A 13,437-nucleotide genomic window follows, 5' to 3' on the forward strand; every position below is an offset into this window, starting at 1 on the left:
CAATCAAGAACAAGCAGGATGAAGCCCTGACAACAGTGGGCCATTTGCAACTCCTGACATCACCTGGGGAGCTTGAAACAATACAATGTCTGGGTCCCACTCCCAGAATTTGATTTAATGGCCTGGGATGTGGACTAGGTAGGTATTAAGGTTTTTAAAAATCAAATGCACCAACCGCTCTGCTGTGTGAGTTGGGTTGAAAGGGTCTGGATGGAAGACAACAAAGGAAAACAAAGAAGAAAACAGAGACCCACATGAACCCCACTAAAGCCAACCCAGTCATGTGATCCCAAGCTGTGCCCATGCCAGACAAACTTGGTCTCATTCGGGTCCCTTCACTGCCTCCACAAGCTTCAAGAGTGGGTTGCTGTATAATTCACGGGGCTAACATACGTTATTAACACCTAAATACATTTACATCAATATTATTAAGACTATTAAAGAAACCTAGCTGATCTCTGGGTTTTGGTCCTAAAAAAAAAAAGTCCAGCTAAGTGATAGTGGAGGCTGGGAGAGGGAGAAAAGCATTTGCCCCGTAGCCTTCTGGCAGCTCGTCACTACGACTGAAGTACACTCAAAGAGACAACCCCATTTTGTGAAGTTATTGCAGAGTCTTTGATCACAGGGAAAAGCACATCCATTTCAATCACTGTAACGGGGACCGGCCGGCTGTCTGGCCGCCTGGCAGCCCACTGGGCTGACCCACCTTGAGCCTGCAGACACATGGCAGTGCTTAGCGTGTCAAACAAATGAGGGGGTTCCTGACTATCTATCCAACCTTTGCTGAACTTCAGGGGCCCCCTCACTTAGCAATTCTGCCCTGACTAATCTGGAAGTTCCTCTCCCCAGCACACACCACCTGGCCTGGCCTGGCCTCGCCAAAACAAAAGCTGGCCAGCAGCTGTCTGTCACGAGGCAGCAAACACTTCAGAACCAGGAGGGCAGGGGTCAACCGTTCTCATAAGCAACACACTCAGGATTACACAAGCCTAGGGGAAGGGGAAAAAAGATTTTGCCTCCTCCCTATGACCTTTACCCCGTCTCAGCCTCAAACTCAGCTGAGAGAGGTCTGCTTTTTCCCCCCATACATGAATTCTCAAATTCGTGTACAGAGATCACCTACATTCTTTTCACTAGAACATATAATGAAGAAAATTGATAAGGGAGCACATTGATTTTCAAATTTGGGGAGGGTCAACAAAAGATTTTATTTTCCTTAAGTGGCATCATCCATAAAACCTGGGGAAGATATGAGAGGCAGAACCAGAGTAGATATGGGGATAATGGTGACAACCACAGATCTTTCCACAGCAGTGTACCTGCTTCAAGCGTACCACAGGCGTTACCTCATTTAACCCTCATCACAGCCTTATGAGGTAAGCTATAGTAATACTCATTAATGATTATAATAATAATGGTAGCATAATGCATGTGCTATAATAATAATTATGTATAATAATGGAGGTAATCTCCATTTTTCACATAAGGACACTATGACCCGGAGAAGTTCAGTGACTTGCCTGGGGGGTTGGAGCTGGGAGTCCTGCACAGGCAGTCTGGGCCCGGAATCAGTGTGCTAACCACGGCGCTAGCCGGCCTTCCGCCAGTCCGCGCTTCAGAGCCCCCTTTCAAGTTGCCAGCTCAGAGAACAGCAGAGAATGGAGGCCTCTGGAGCTAGAGGGAGCTGACTCTGCATCCCAGCCTGCCATTCTGTACCCCGCGGTGGTTGCATCCTCTGTAAACGGGGGTAATGGTACCTACCTCACAGGCTCGGGATGAGGCTTAAGTGAGAAAATGAATAGAAGCACCTCTCAGGATTACAGCCACGGTCAGTTTAATGCAGTGGCCCTGAGTCCTGGATGAATGTTTGAATCAGCTGGGAACTTTTAAAAAATATAAAGCCTGATCACTTCCCCACCACCCCTCCAACATTTCCTCCCAAACGGGCAGGTCAGTTTGAAATCAGTATTCCCCTGGGCCCAGCCTGGAGAGGAAACCTGAAACCCATGGGACCAAAGGCCAGCCCGTACCCTTTGCCCCACTGATTCAGAATTACAGGGAAGCTTTGAAACCTCTGAAGCCTTTGTTTCCATCCAACTCTGCTCTCTTCCGCAGAGGGAGCAGAGGCACCGGACCATGCTCGACCACGCGGCCAGCTCGCCCTTGTCCAGCAACCGTCCCCACTTTCATCCAACAGTGCCGTCGTCAGGCCTCCCGCCCCCCAAGCCGTGTCCCACCTCCAGCCTAACACCTTCCGAAGGAGCATCCTATTGTCTCTATTGTCCCATGCTGCCTGTGTTTTAGAAACAGCCTGTGCCAACAGACACATAGCCAGCGTTACCTTTACACAAAGCTCTAACCAGGGCAGGAGGAGAGGTGGGACTCCTGAAAAGAAATTTTAAAATCTGCGTGCACGCATGCACATGCGTGTGCATGCATGTCTGTGCACACACAGACACCATACTCCACACACACACCCCCACACACGGACTCCAAGAACCACAGCTCACTTTGTACTCAAAGGGATCCCTGCTTCATTTGAGGACTTGGGGGTAGGCAGAAGGGGAGCACAGAGGGGTAGCAATAAACAGTGTAGGGAATACCAGGGTTGCCCATGGAAACTGGCAAGGGTAAGAAAAAATAATCAGCCTCCATTTGACAGAAGAGAAAAATGGAGAGGGCCAGCAGGGAGGACGGGGACCATGCCACGCCAGTTTCCTGGCTCAGGCTCACATAGGCCTTTTCAGGCCCCACTGCCAGCTGGCAAGGGGAAGCGTGGAGGGTCCAGGAGGGGGGACGTAGGCACCAGAAGGTAGCATAGAGGGTGTCAAAGAGCCCTCAGCTGTTTCCCAGAAAGCCGAGGCTTGGAGCGGCCAGCCCGCGCTCAGCGCCCCCACCAACCCCTCGGCCTCAGGCCAGGAAACGGCCCGGGAGACGGGGCCAGGGCCTCACCTGGGTAAAGGAGCCATCCTCGCTGCACTCGGGGACAAACACCGCCTCCTGGGGCTTCTTGGCTTGCTCTAGGGCCTGAGCCCGCTCCAGGCGACACTTGCTCTGGCCGGCATCTAAAAGAGGAGAGCAGCGAGCACATTTCATACTTCACTTGGTTTCCACGCCCAGAGCCCCGGAACAAAATGGCTGCCCGGTTCTAAGAACGCGGAGAAAACCCTCCGCCCGTGGCCCACGGGGGAGCCCACACAGCTGGGGCGTTTCTAGCGACACAGAGGCAGTGGCTGGTGAGTGTCATCAGCCTCGTCTTCTTCAATGTTATTGTTAGGAGAGTAGAGGACTGAATTTATACCATGTTCTACTCATTTCTTCTCCCAGGTACCCCTACCTTATTCAGGAAAAACTTTTATTATTATTGTTTTTCACGGGGTTTATTAAAAAACATGCAAGCCCAAGGGGCCTCAAAGATGTTTTATAGTTCAAGAATGGCAAGCACTTTCTCTGGAAAATGAGAGACTCTAGAGTGGTCTGTTTAGCCTCCCATCATTGCCTTAATGGCTCTACACAGTCCAGAATCACCAATTCAAACGTGCAGGGGCGTCCAACCGTTGGGCCTCTCTGCGCCACGCTGGAAAAAGAGTTATCCTGGGTCACACATGAAATACACGGCGACACACAATCCCAAAAAAGTCTCATAATGTTTTAAGTAAATTTATAATTTTGAGTTGGGCCGCATTCACAGCCATCCTGAGCCGCATGCGGCCCGCGGGCCACGGGTTGGACACCCCTGAAAGGGTGCAGGAAAGTGATATAAATTAGAGAAGCAAACTGGGTATGCCAAGGATGGCATTCAGCTTGAGGACACCATATGGAACGCTGAGGACTGTGACAAACTGGAGAACATGTTGCCCTTTAAAGGAGGAAGCTGTTACTCCGCTCTAGCCACGTGGTGCTTTGTGGGAGGAAACACAGGCCTAACATTCTCAAAGCTTCCAATTTTTTATGAGAAATACAAACATCCAGATTTTTATGATGAATCTTCCAATTTTTAAATGTCTCAAATGTTTTCAAATATTTTTAAACATGTAAGCAGACAAAAAGGACATATCTTTTGACCAACAACTTGGAACCCCTATTTATAAGCCAGCAATAACGCCTTGCCATTATAAGCATCTCCATTTATAAAATAATAAAAATAAAAATAAATAGGACTAGCTACACAGCAGCGCATCTCTCTAAGCCTGAGGCTGGTGACAGCGTTTGAAAGACAGAAAAGTGCTCATTCTTTCACGTAGACCAGTTCTCCTCCTATTCCCTGATAGAAAGGGAGGGGTGATAGATAACAAACCGAATAAACAGACTCATTCTGGGTTCCCTCCACAGGGAGTGCGCTGTGCAGGAAGCTGTGGTGCTCAGGCACGTCTCCTGGATGGGACGGAGGTGCACACACTCACCTTTGCATCGACCTCGATGTACCACACCCAGGGCTGGGTCTCTGCACTTGGCTCGCTGGTACTCACACATGGACTCATAGGACCTGCCGTCGGAGGCACAGATGGGTTTGGGTTGAGTCCTGGAGCAATGGAGGTTGCATTGAGGGTCACGGTCACTTATAAGAAACTAAAGTGAAAAAAGTAAAAGAGTATAGAGGTTACTCTTGCAAGAAAACCGGGGGCGAGTCCATGACTTACGATACCGGTTTGCTTGAGCAAGTCCAGAATAAATCCAAAGTTATTCAACCCTAGAAGTGGAAAGGAACTGAGCAGCCACAACATCTAACCAAGGAAGGCATTTGTGCTAAGTAGTCCACATGTAGGATCTATCTCATTAATTCTCACAACTGTATGAAATAGAAACCATCTATTTTTCATATTAAAAAAACATCAAGCTTAGAGAGAAGTAATTTGCCCAGTGTTACATAGCTGTAAGTGCTGAATTTGAACCAAGATTGGCCAGAAGTCAAATCAAAGCTCTTACCACGGAGATGTTCCACCCTTCCACCCATGAAGATGATCACGAGTCCTCTCTTTTGGTTCCTCCCCAAATTAGGCACTCCCTAGCACTCTCTAAATTCCATCTTGAAAAGTTTTATTCATTAGAAAGTAATATCAAGCCCCAAATCTGTTGTCCTTGAGTGGTGTCTCACAGCCTTTGGGTGTTCCGGCCTGGGGGGCCTGCTCGCTAGCCTCAGCACTTACAGCTCTGTCCCCCAACCCTTGCTTGCTGCTGGTCAGGCATTCCAACTTGCTTTTTCCCCAGAGGAGCCACATTTGTTCCACCTCCAGGCCTTTGGACACAGCTCCTCTCCCATCCCTCCCACCCCCACTTCAGACTGTGGCTCACGTCATCTCTGGGAGGCTTCCTCTGACTCCCCCAGGTGAGCCTAGGTCCCCCTGTAATAGCCTCTCATACCCCACTTTTCCTTCGTGGCTCGTAACACAGTTTGTCTTGATGAATTGATTTGTGTGCTTTGACTAACAATGGAAGCCCCAAGTCGGAGCCCCGCGAAGACAAGAAAAATGTCTATTCTGCCTGTGAACACATCCCCAGCATCCAGCCCAGTGCAATTCTTTGTGCAAGGAATGCATCCCTGCCGTGGCATTTCCCACACAGCACCGCCTCAGAACCAGCTGGTGCTGATGTGACAGGCCTGGCCTCCCAGGCTCCTGCCACCCCAGGGATCCCTGGGCCTCTTCTCCACCCCCCTGCTCTGAGCTATCCCCCTCCTTTCTGAATTACATGATGAGCGGCAGGGGTCCTCAGCTTCCTGCCCTAGCTCTGCCTCTGAACATAAGCCATCTCTGAGGCTGAGAGGTCTGTGTCTCCCACCCCATCCCCCGGCGCCTCTGCCTCTGCAGCCCTCCCGGCCTACAACCGACAGTGACCAGGGAGAGCTTGGGACCCAGAGTCCCAGCTGAATGCTGCAGGCTTGCCAAGCCCTGGCTGAGGCTCCTGGATGGGCACGGGACATGGGTTGCTGCAAACAGCAAAGCCAGCCTCTCTTTCTCCCTCAGCATGACTCCCTCAGAGCCATTCCTGATCTGGCTGCCACCTAGAAATGCAGCCAGACCTGGCTCTGTGACTCTCCCTGGTGAGCAGCAGACACCAGGCCAGATGGTAGGACCAGTGTCCTCATGCGCAAGGCCGGCCAAGAGCAGGTTAAGGCACTGTTGTCGTCACACGGCTCTCATCTTGTCCGTGGAAATCACAGCTACTTATGTGGACTAACACCCTGATTTTTAAGACCTATTTGTTAGGTTATTTTCCATGAGAATCAGCAGGAGTCAACTGAAAGAACGGCATGCCCTCTGTTTTCATGATCACACAAGGATGGAAATATCTCCCTTCTAATGCCTGGTAAAACTGAGGAATTCATCCTCGGTCACAGAGGGATCTGGGAGCCAAGCCTACAGAATAATAATAATAGGAGCTGAGAATTAGATATCATTTATGATAGGCTGACAATTTAATCTTCATAATAACCCTATGAGGCAGGGTATGTTACGATCTTCATTTTACAGATGAAAAGACTAAAGCCCAGAGGAGTCAAGCAACTCTTCCGAGATTAAACAGCATGTACATGGCCATGTTGGGATTGCTACCCATGGCCTGGCCCCAGAGCCATGGTCCTAAGCTCTAACTCACACTGCCTTCATTCATACAGAGTAACACTGCAAACAAACGACTCCCACCCCACTGCAAAACTGATTCACAAAGTCAAAAACTGTTCACCAGGAGCCTACTGTGTGCCAGGTACTAACTGCTGAAGATCTAGATAAGATAGCCCTGTCTACTTTAAGCCTACTGTGAGAAGCGCCTCATAGGAGTTTTGTTAAACACACACACACACACACACACACACACACACACACACACACACAGAGGGATCAAGAAAGACATTTCCTTTTCAAACTCAAGGAGGCTACCCTGTTGTCTCCTCCTCAGCTCACAGGGGACAACAGCTGCAGGCATCATCGAGGCATTGAACTGCACGCCATAAATTTGGTTTGGAAATGGCTTTTTCTGGGCCAACAGAAATGCCACAGCAGCTGTGCCAGAGACCTGCTTAATAACTTGGAGAACACTCTGTCTACAATAGACAGGTTAAAGAGCTTCAGAAGAAGCCCCACCTACCCCAACACATGGAAGCCTTCCGGCTTCAGAAGAGCTCCCAAAATGTTCTGTCTAGAAATTACTGATCCCTGAGGCCAAGTAAAAAAGTTCCGAGACAGCACAACGCCCTTGCTAGAGACCATCTTCAATCATCTATGTTGTCTCATTTTCATCTGTTTTAGGGACTGTGTGTGTTTGTGATTGTTAAAAAAAAAAAAAAAGCAATGAGTTCTATAAAATGGAGTTTTGATAGGATGACTACATTCTAATAGGGCCATCGGAACCTCCCAGGCCCCAAGGTGATCACTATGGGTCCACAAGCACTGCTTGTTCAGCCACCACGCATTCTTCTACTTTTGTCCTCAACAAGTGAGCACTGTGACGAGCCCAGCACTGGAGGAGGCATGGGAAGCAGAACAAAACCAACGTGGCCTTGCCCTCAATGAGCCTGCTGTCTGGGGTCAATACACAAGCAAGATGACACTGTAAGGGAGCAAGGCACTGCAGGACAAGAGAAGGTTTAATCCTAGGGTCTCTGCAATGCTACAAGCCACACGGTCCCGCAGAACTTTCTGCAGTGATGGATGTGTTCTACATCTGGGCTGTCCAATATGGCTGACACCAGCCACATATAGCTATTGAGAACTAAAATATAGTTAATGCAATTAAGGAATGAAATTTTTAGTTGCATTTAATTTTGGTTAACTTAAATTTGCATAGCCCTATGTGACTGGTGGTTACTATATTCAAGAGCGCAGTTAGAGAGGAGGAGGGAGAGAGGTTCACCCTCACTGGAATTTATCCTTGTTGAGCTGAGCTCAGACAGACCAAGGGGAAAAAAAGAAGCAGATTCTGAGGATAATTTCCACATTCCAAAACTGGACATGAAATCAGTTCATTACTTATAGGTCAACAGCAGGACATCCCAGGAGTTCATCACAGTCCACCTGAAGTCACAAGGGTGGAATTCTTTCCTCTCTTCTGCAGGAGAGCGGAGGCACAGGCTAAAAGTCTCCAGCACCAGCCTATGGCCTGGGTCAGTTCTCTCAGCACATGGACAAAACTCAGGGTCTGAGTCACCCTCTGAGACCTGAACCTCTGAGCCACAGAAGTCTGTTGTGGGCTCAAGAGCAACCACGGTTAGCGGAAATTTTTGGTGTTGGGCAGAGGCAAGCTGTCTCCCCAGTGAGGCAAACATTGAACCATTTCCCTCTGGGGAAAAATAGTATTTTCATAAAAATCCTCACATACATTCCCTTCCTTCTTCCTAACCAAAAGACAACAAAAAACAAAATAATTATGTTAAATATGATTACGTAATAAGGAAACCAAACAAAAGGGGCCGGGACAATTGTGCATTTGCAATCTTCTCCCGCCCTCTCTCCTTGGGGAGTGAATGGTTCCAAAGCAAACACACGACATTTTGTGGTCTGCTCACATTTGTAAAGTAGGACAAGCACTTGAAATACATATAAACAATCCAGCCTTCCTACTGGAAGAGTAAGCTACCAACAGGGGCATTCTTCACCATAGAAGAGATGGGGTGAAGGAAATCAACGATAGACCGACAATCCCTCTGTCTGAAACTTGGGCGCGCTGACCCTGGCTCTGCAGTCTCCCCGCAGAGTAGAATGCAAACTTTGCCACAGCTTTTGCTCAGAGAGACCACTTCAGTACCACAAGCTGTGTTAGGTTTGACTGACTGCCAAGTTTCCATGACAATATAGGGAACAACAGAGGAAGCCTAAGGTCCCATCTGGGAGGTGTTTGATTCTTTACGATATGGGGTTGGTTTCATGGTCTTAACTTCCACTTGTACCGTGCTGACTTAACCTGTACGTAATACTGTACACAGGTATTTTTCTGGTATCATGTGTTATCTCTGCATGTTCCCCAGGTGTAGACGAGGGATAGGAACCATACCAAACAACCAGTGCAGTGCCCCGTCTACTGGATTTGGAAGTGAGACGTCCACAATTTGGGGCAGCAAGCAGCCTTCCCTTTTATTATATAAGACTCAAAAATCACAGGCCAAGTGCAACTAATCTGAGGGTATTTTTGTTAATAAACCCATGTGTAACACAGCTTCAGTTACTCTTGACATTTTTGCTTCACTTATCTATTGCTATAAAACAGACCACCCCCAACCTTGGTGGCTTCAAACAATGACTTATGATTTCTCTCAATTCTGTGGGTTGGCTGGGCTCAGCTGGGAGCCTCTTCAGCTCCATGTGGTGTCAGCTGAGTAACACATCTGGCAGCATTCAGCTGTGAGCTCTGCTAGGGCCAAAACATCCACCAGGACGTCATTCTCAGTGTCTCAGCTGGAGTGGCTGAAATGGATGGGAGTCTAGCAGGACCTCTCTCTCCAGCTGGCTTTCCTCTTATCCATGATGCCTTTATTCAGTCCTTTATCTCTTGCCTAGATGTGTGACTTTTTGCCCTCAACCTTTCTTCCCCATTCAAGTTCAAATTCCATAGTTTCTGAGGTTATGGCCCTAAAAAGCATATGCTTTCATGGTTTAAGCACCACTATTAGCTTTCTTGAATCTGAAGCTGCATTGTATTCATACTTCTATCAAAACCCTTTCTGTACTGTTTTATCAGCTATGTGTCCACATGTCCAGAAAAGACTGTCTTATTCCTCTTTATATACTCAGGGCCTAGCAGTGCCTGATCTAAAGCCGTTGTTCAATACATATTTGAAGAATGAATGACTGAATAGCAAACCTTGCCTAAAATATATCCTAGATAAGAAACTCTTTTTTCTATCATTTACTATAAAAAGAGACATTCTTTGTCCAAATGTCACAAAAAACTTAAAGCTCTCAAATGCATAGAGTAATGAAAGCTGTTCTTTAAAAAAATTTTTGTATCCTCACCCAAGGACGTGCTTATTGAGTTTAGAGAGAGGGGAAGCAAGGGAGAGAGGGAGAAAACCATCAATGCGAGACAGAAATGTCAATCGGTTGCCTCTAGCATGTGCCCTGACTAGGTACCAAACCCACAACCCAGGCATATGCCTTGACCGGGAATTGAACCCATGACCTTTCAGTTTATGGGAATGATACTCCAACCCACTGGGCCACGCTGGCCAGGGTTGTTCTTTTTTCCCCTCTTTTAAGAAATATCTATTAGATAAGGAAAACCATATATTAAACACAATGTTTTTTTTTTCCCCTTGACTTAATGGAAAGGGGGCAGGGAACCTTAAGTCATTGAAGAGAATATACCGAGTGGCTGAGACAGTATCCATCTACCACAACATTATCATCACTGAGTCACCACGGAATTCATTCCCAAGGAGGCAGGCCTTAGCCTGAGAATTGCCTCCCACAGCCCCCCAGGAAGCCCTTCTACCTCCATGGAGATAACTCCCGTCCCCCTTAAGCCAAGCAGTAATCTGAGATGCCCAGGGTGGCTGAGCCTGAAATGAGTATTTTCACAGCCAGTGTGATTAGCACTCTGACTTTTCTGACAGCTACCATATGCATGCACTTGAGTGAGGACAACAGCCAGATAATAAAATGGATTCACTTATAAGTCAGATTTTTCACACCCTGAATTCATTTTTTCCACCGAATTAAGGTTGTAAATAACAGTGAATTTCCAGCTCCATCCACAAATGCCTATTGGGAAGGAAGGGGGAGGAGAATGTGTGTGCCTGCCAAGTAGGGAACAGGCACCGCAAAGGACCCCGATGCCTGGGCCCCCAGCTGGGTAGAATTCCTCAGTCCCATTGCCTTGTCCCTCCTGCCTCTGGACCTGGCTCATGCTGGTCCCTCTCCCTGGACTGTGCTTCCGCCTCATAAGCTCACATTCACCCTTCCAATCTCAGAGCAAATGCAGCTTCCTTGGGGCATTTACTTCCCAAGTAGGTCAGGGCCCCTGTGATGAACCTCCATATATCCTCTACTTTCCACTGTGGCCTTTGTTACAGTTGTCATTAAATGACCAACTGTTCAGTTATGTTTCTTGCTCATCCTCCCCACTAAGCTGTAAGCTCCCTGCAGGCAGGAACCACGATCCGCTGGGTGCCGCAATCCCCAGTGCCCAGGAGGGCCTTGCCCAAAGCGGGCGCTCCATGTTGACTGATTGAAAGAAGGAGGAGGAAACTGAGCCTCAGCCAGGTTGAGCTAGCAAGTGCTGGCGCATGCATGCCTTTAAGTCTGACTCTAAAAGCCCAGATTCTTTCTACTACAGCACCCGGCCTCCTTCCACGCAGGGAATCCAGCCCTGAGCCCCAGAAGCTGGCGGAGGGGCGGAGGGGACTCTGCTGTCAGCTCTGGCGATGGCCCCTCTGGCGGACAGCGGAGGATACGGGTTCTGTAAGCAGAGAGAGCTTTCCTAAGGGAGGGATACTTTTCCCATCGTGTTTGTAAATCAAAGTCCAGCTCAAGTTTTTAGATCTCAGGCACTAGAAAGCATTTCTGGGAGGTAGATCTGCTATTGAAAGGGGAAAAGAGCCACTCCCAGAGCCGGTGCCTGGAACAAAAAGGAGCGAGCACATTCCAGACGTCTTGCTACAGCTCGGCCTCTTATTCTCCAACCAGGGACTGTCCGCCTCTTGTCACTTGCTCCCTCATCTGCAAAACCCAACTGTGGCTTTTTCTCTGGGGCCCGCGTCTTTGGGAACGAAGAGCGGTTTCCCATTAAAACATCACTCACCCACCCACTATCTCATCCATCATCTGCACGGAGAACCCACACCCCTGTTTCTGCCAGCTCGCTCTCACCCTTCCCTGACCCCACAGCCACTGCATTTACACAGGTGCAAAGGGGGGCTGCGAGCAGGCACTCCGAGTGGGGCTCCTGAAGATGGAGGAGGGCAGATAAGGGAGGTCAAAGGGAAGGGGCGGCCTGCGCCACACTGCTCTGCTCTTCTTCCACACACCTCCACTGCCGGGCCTGACAACAGCATGGCCCGATTAAAGGGCTTTTCACGCTGCTGAGGGAAAGCAGACATCCCCCTCCAGCTGTTCGGCAGCTGGAACCACTTCTGTTGTTTTAGCCAGGAGAGGCCTGACCTTCGTCACCCCACCCGCCCCTCCCCAAGGGAGGAATTTAGTGGTCACTCCGCTCCATCCACCCAGCTTTCCTCCTCCACCGTGCCCCCTACAACTAAAGGGATGACTGGGCAGGACCCGGGGGGAAGGCTTTCTTATACCAGGTGCCATTGTGGGGGGTGAGGGGAAAGCGGGGGTTGGTGAGTTTGACAGAGCATCTGGGACCCTGGGCTGAAACTCACACGGACCCCATCCACATCCCCAATTCATGCCCCGTGCCAGTCTGCTAGAAAGGTGGGTGCAGAGAAAGTGTCATTAAGTTTCCAAAATATGAAGCATTATTCTAAGTAAAAGGAACCAGGCTCAAAAAGCTACATACAGTATGATTCTATATATAAGGGACATTCTGAAAAAAACAAAACTATATGAATAGAAATCAGTGATGGCCAGGGATTGGAGGTAGGGGGAGGAGTGTGATAGAATGGTGGTGGTATGAAACTATATTAATTTGTCAAAATTCATAAAAGTGTACACCTAAAAAGGGTGGCTTGTACTGCATGTAAATCACATATCAATAAACAAAAAAGAGGAAAAGGCATAAAACTAACAAGAAATAGTTCCAAAGAATGTTTGTTTTGAACAGCAAACCTCCCCTAGGCCCTCAAAGAGGTTTCTGGGGATTTCTGTGCCCACCCCCTCCAATTACCAAGCATCATTTGAGGTGCATTGGGGGTTATAAAAATAAACAACAAAGGATCTGTCCCCAGAAGCTGAGCTCGTTGCAAAGACTGACATGTGTACAGTTAACTCCACAGGGACTACGCTTTCGAAACCAGCAACGAGGAAGCAAAGCGTAAGTCACAGGCAGACAAAAGGATGGAACATTTGCAAACGGGATGTCAGGAAGTCCAAGACATGAGGTGGCTGCCTCTTTAAAGAAGAGAGAGAGGAGAGGAGAGAAGAAGAGAGAAAAGAAAGGAAAAGGAGGCACGCATTCAGCAAAGACTGGACAGGTCCAGGAGGGTTTCTCAGAGGGCTGAACACTGGGCCGGAAAGGATTTCCACGGGCAGGAAGGGATGTCTGAAGAGCATCCTAAGCAACGGCAGCAGGTACACGGAAGTAAAGAGGCAAACTCATTCCAGAAGATAGGTTAGAAACAACCATTTATGGGAGAAGTAAGGCTCCAGGGCTGGGCTGGGCGTGAGGTCCTAGGGGGATCTTGAACATTCCCAGTGGTCTTTTTTTTTTTTTTAAAGAATTGGAAGCCAGTGGAGGAAGTAAAAGACAAGATCCGAGCTGAGCCTTAGAAATCTCTGGCAGGGGTATGAAAGACAACAGAGAGACCGATGGGGAGGTCAGTACAGCTGC

The 13,437-nt window shown here is 48.5% G+C and overlaps 1 protein-coding gene across 4 annotated transcripts in view; it reads right to left on the reverse strand.

The window, feature by feature from the left end:
- Positions 1-13,437, reverse strand: part of SMOC1 (SPARC related modular calcium binding 1) — a 129,719-nt gene that overhangs the window by 66,094 nt on the left and 50,188 nt on the right. For all 4 annotated transcript variants that reach the window (XM_054567355.1, XM_054567357.1, XM_054567356.1 and 1 more), the window contains exons 2-3: positions 4,404-4,569; positions 2,953-3,065 (exon numbers count right to left, since the gene is read on the reverse strand). In XM_054567355.1, the coding sequence (XP_054423330.1) occupies positions 2,953-3,065; positions 4,404-4,569 (279 nt within the window). The remainder of the gene's footprint in view (positions 1-2,952; positions 3,066-4,403; positions 4,570-13,437) is intronic.

Source organism: Pteronotus mesoamericanus, unplaced genomic scaffold, assembly GCF_021234165.1.
Source record: "Pteronotus mesoamericanus isolate MK-2021 breed Mesoamerican mustached bat unplaced genomic scaffold, CSHL_Meso_final contig_182, whole genome shotgun sequence".
Taxonomy (NCBI): domain Eukaryota; kingdom Metazoa; phylum Chordata; class Mammalia; order Chiroptera; family Mormoopidae; genus Pteronotus; species Pteronotus mesoamericanus.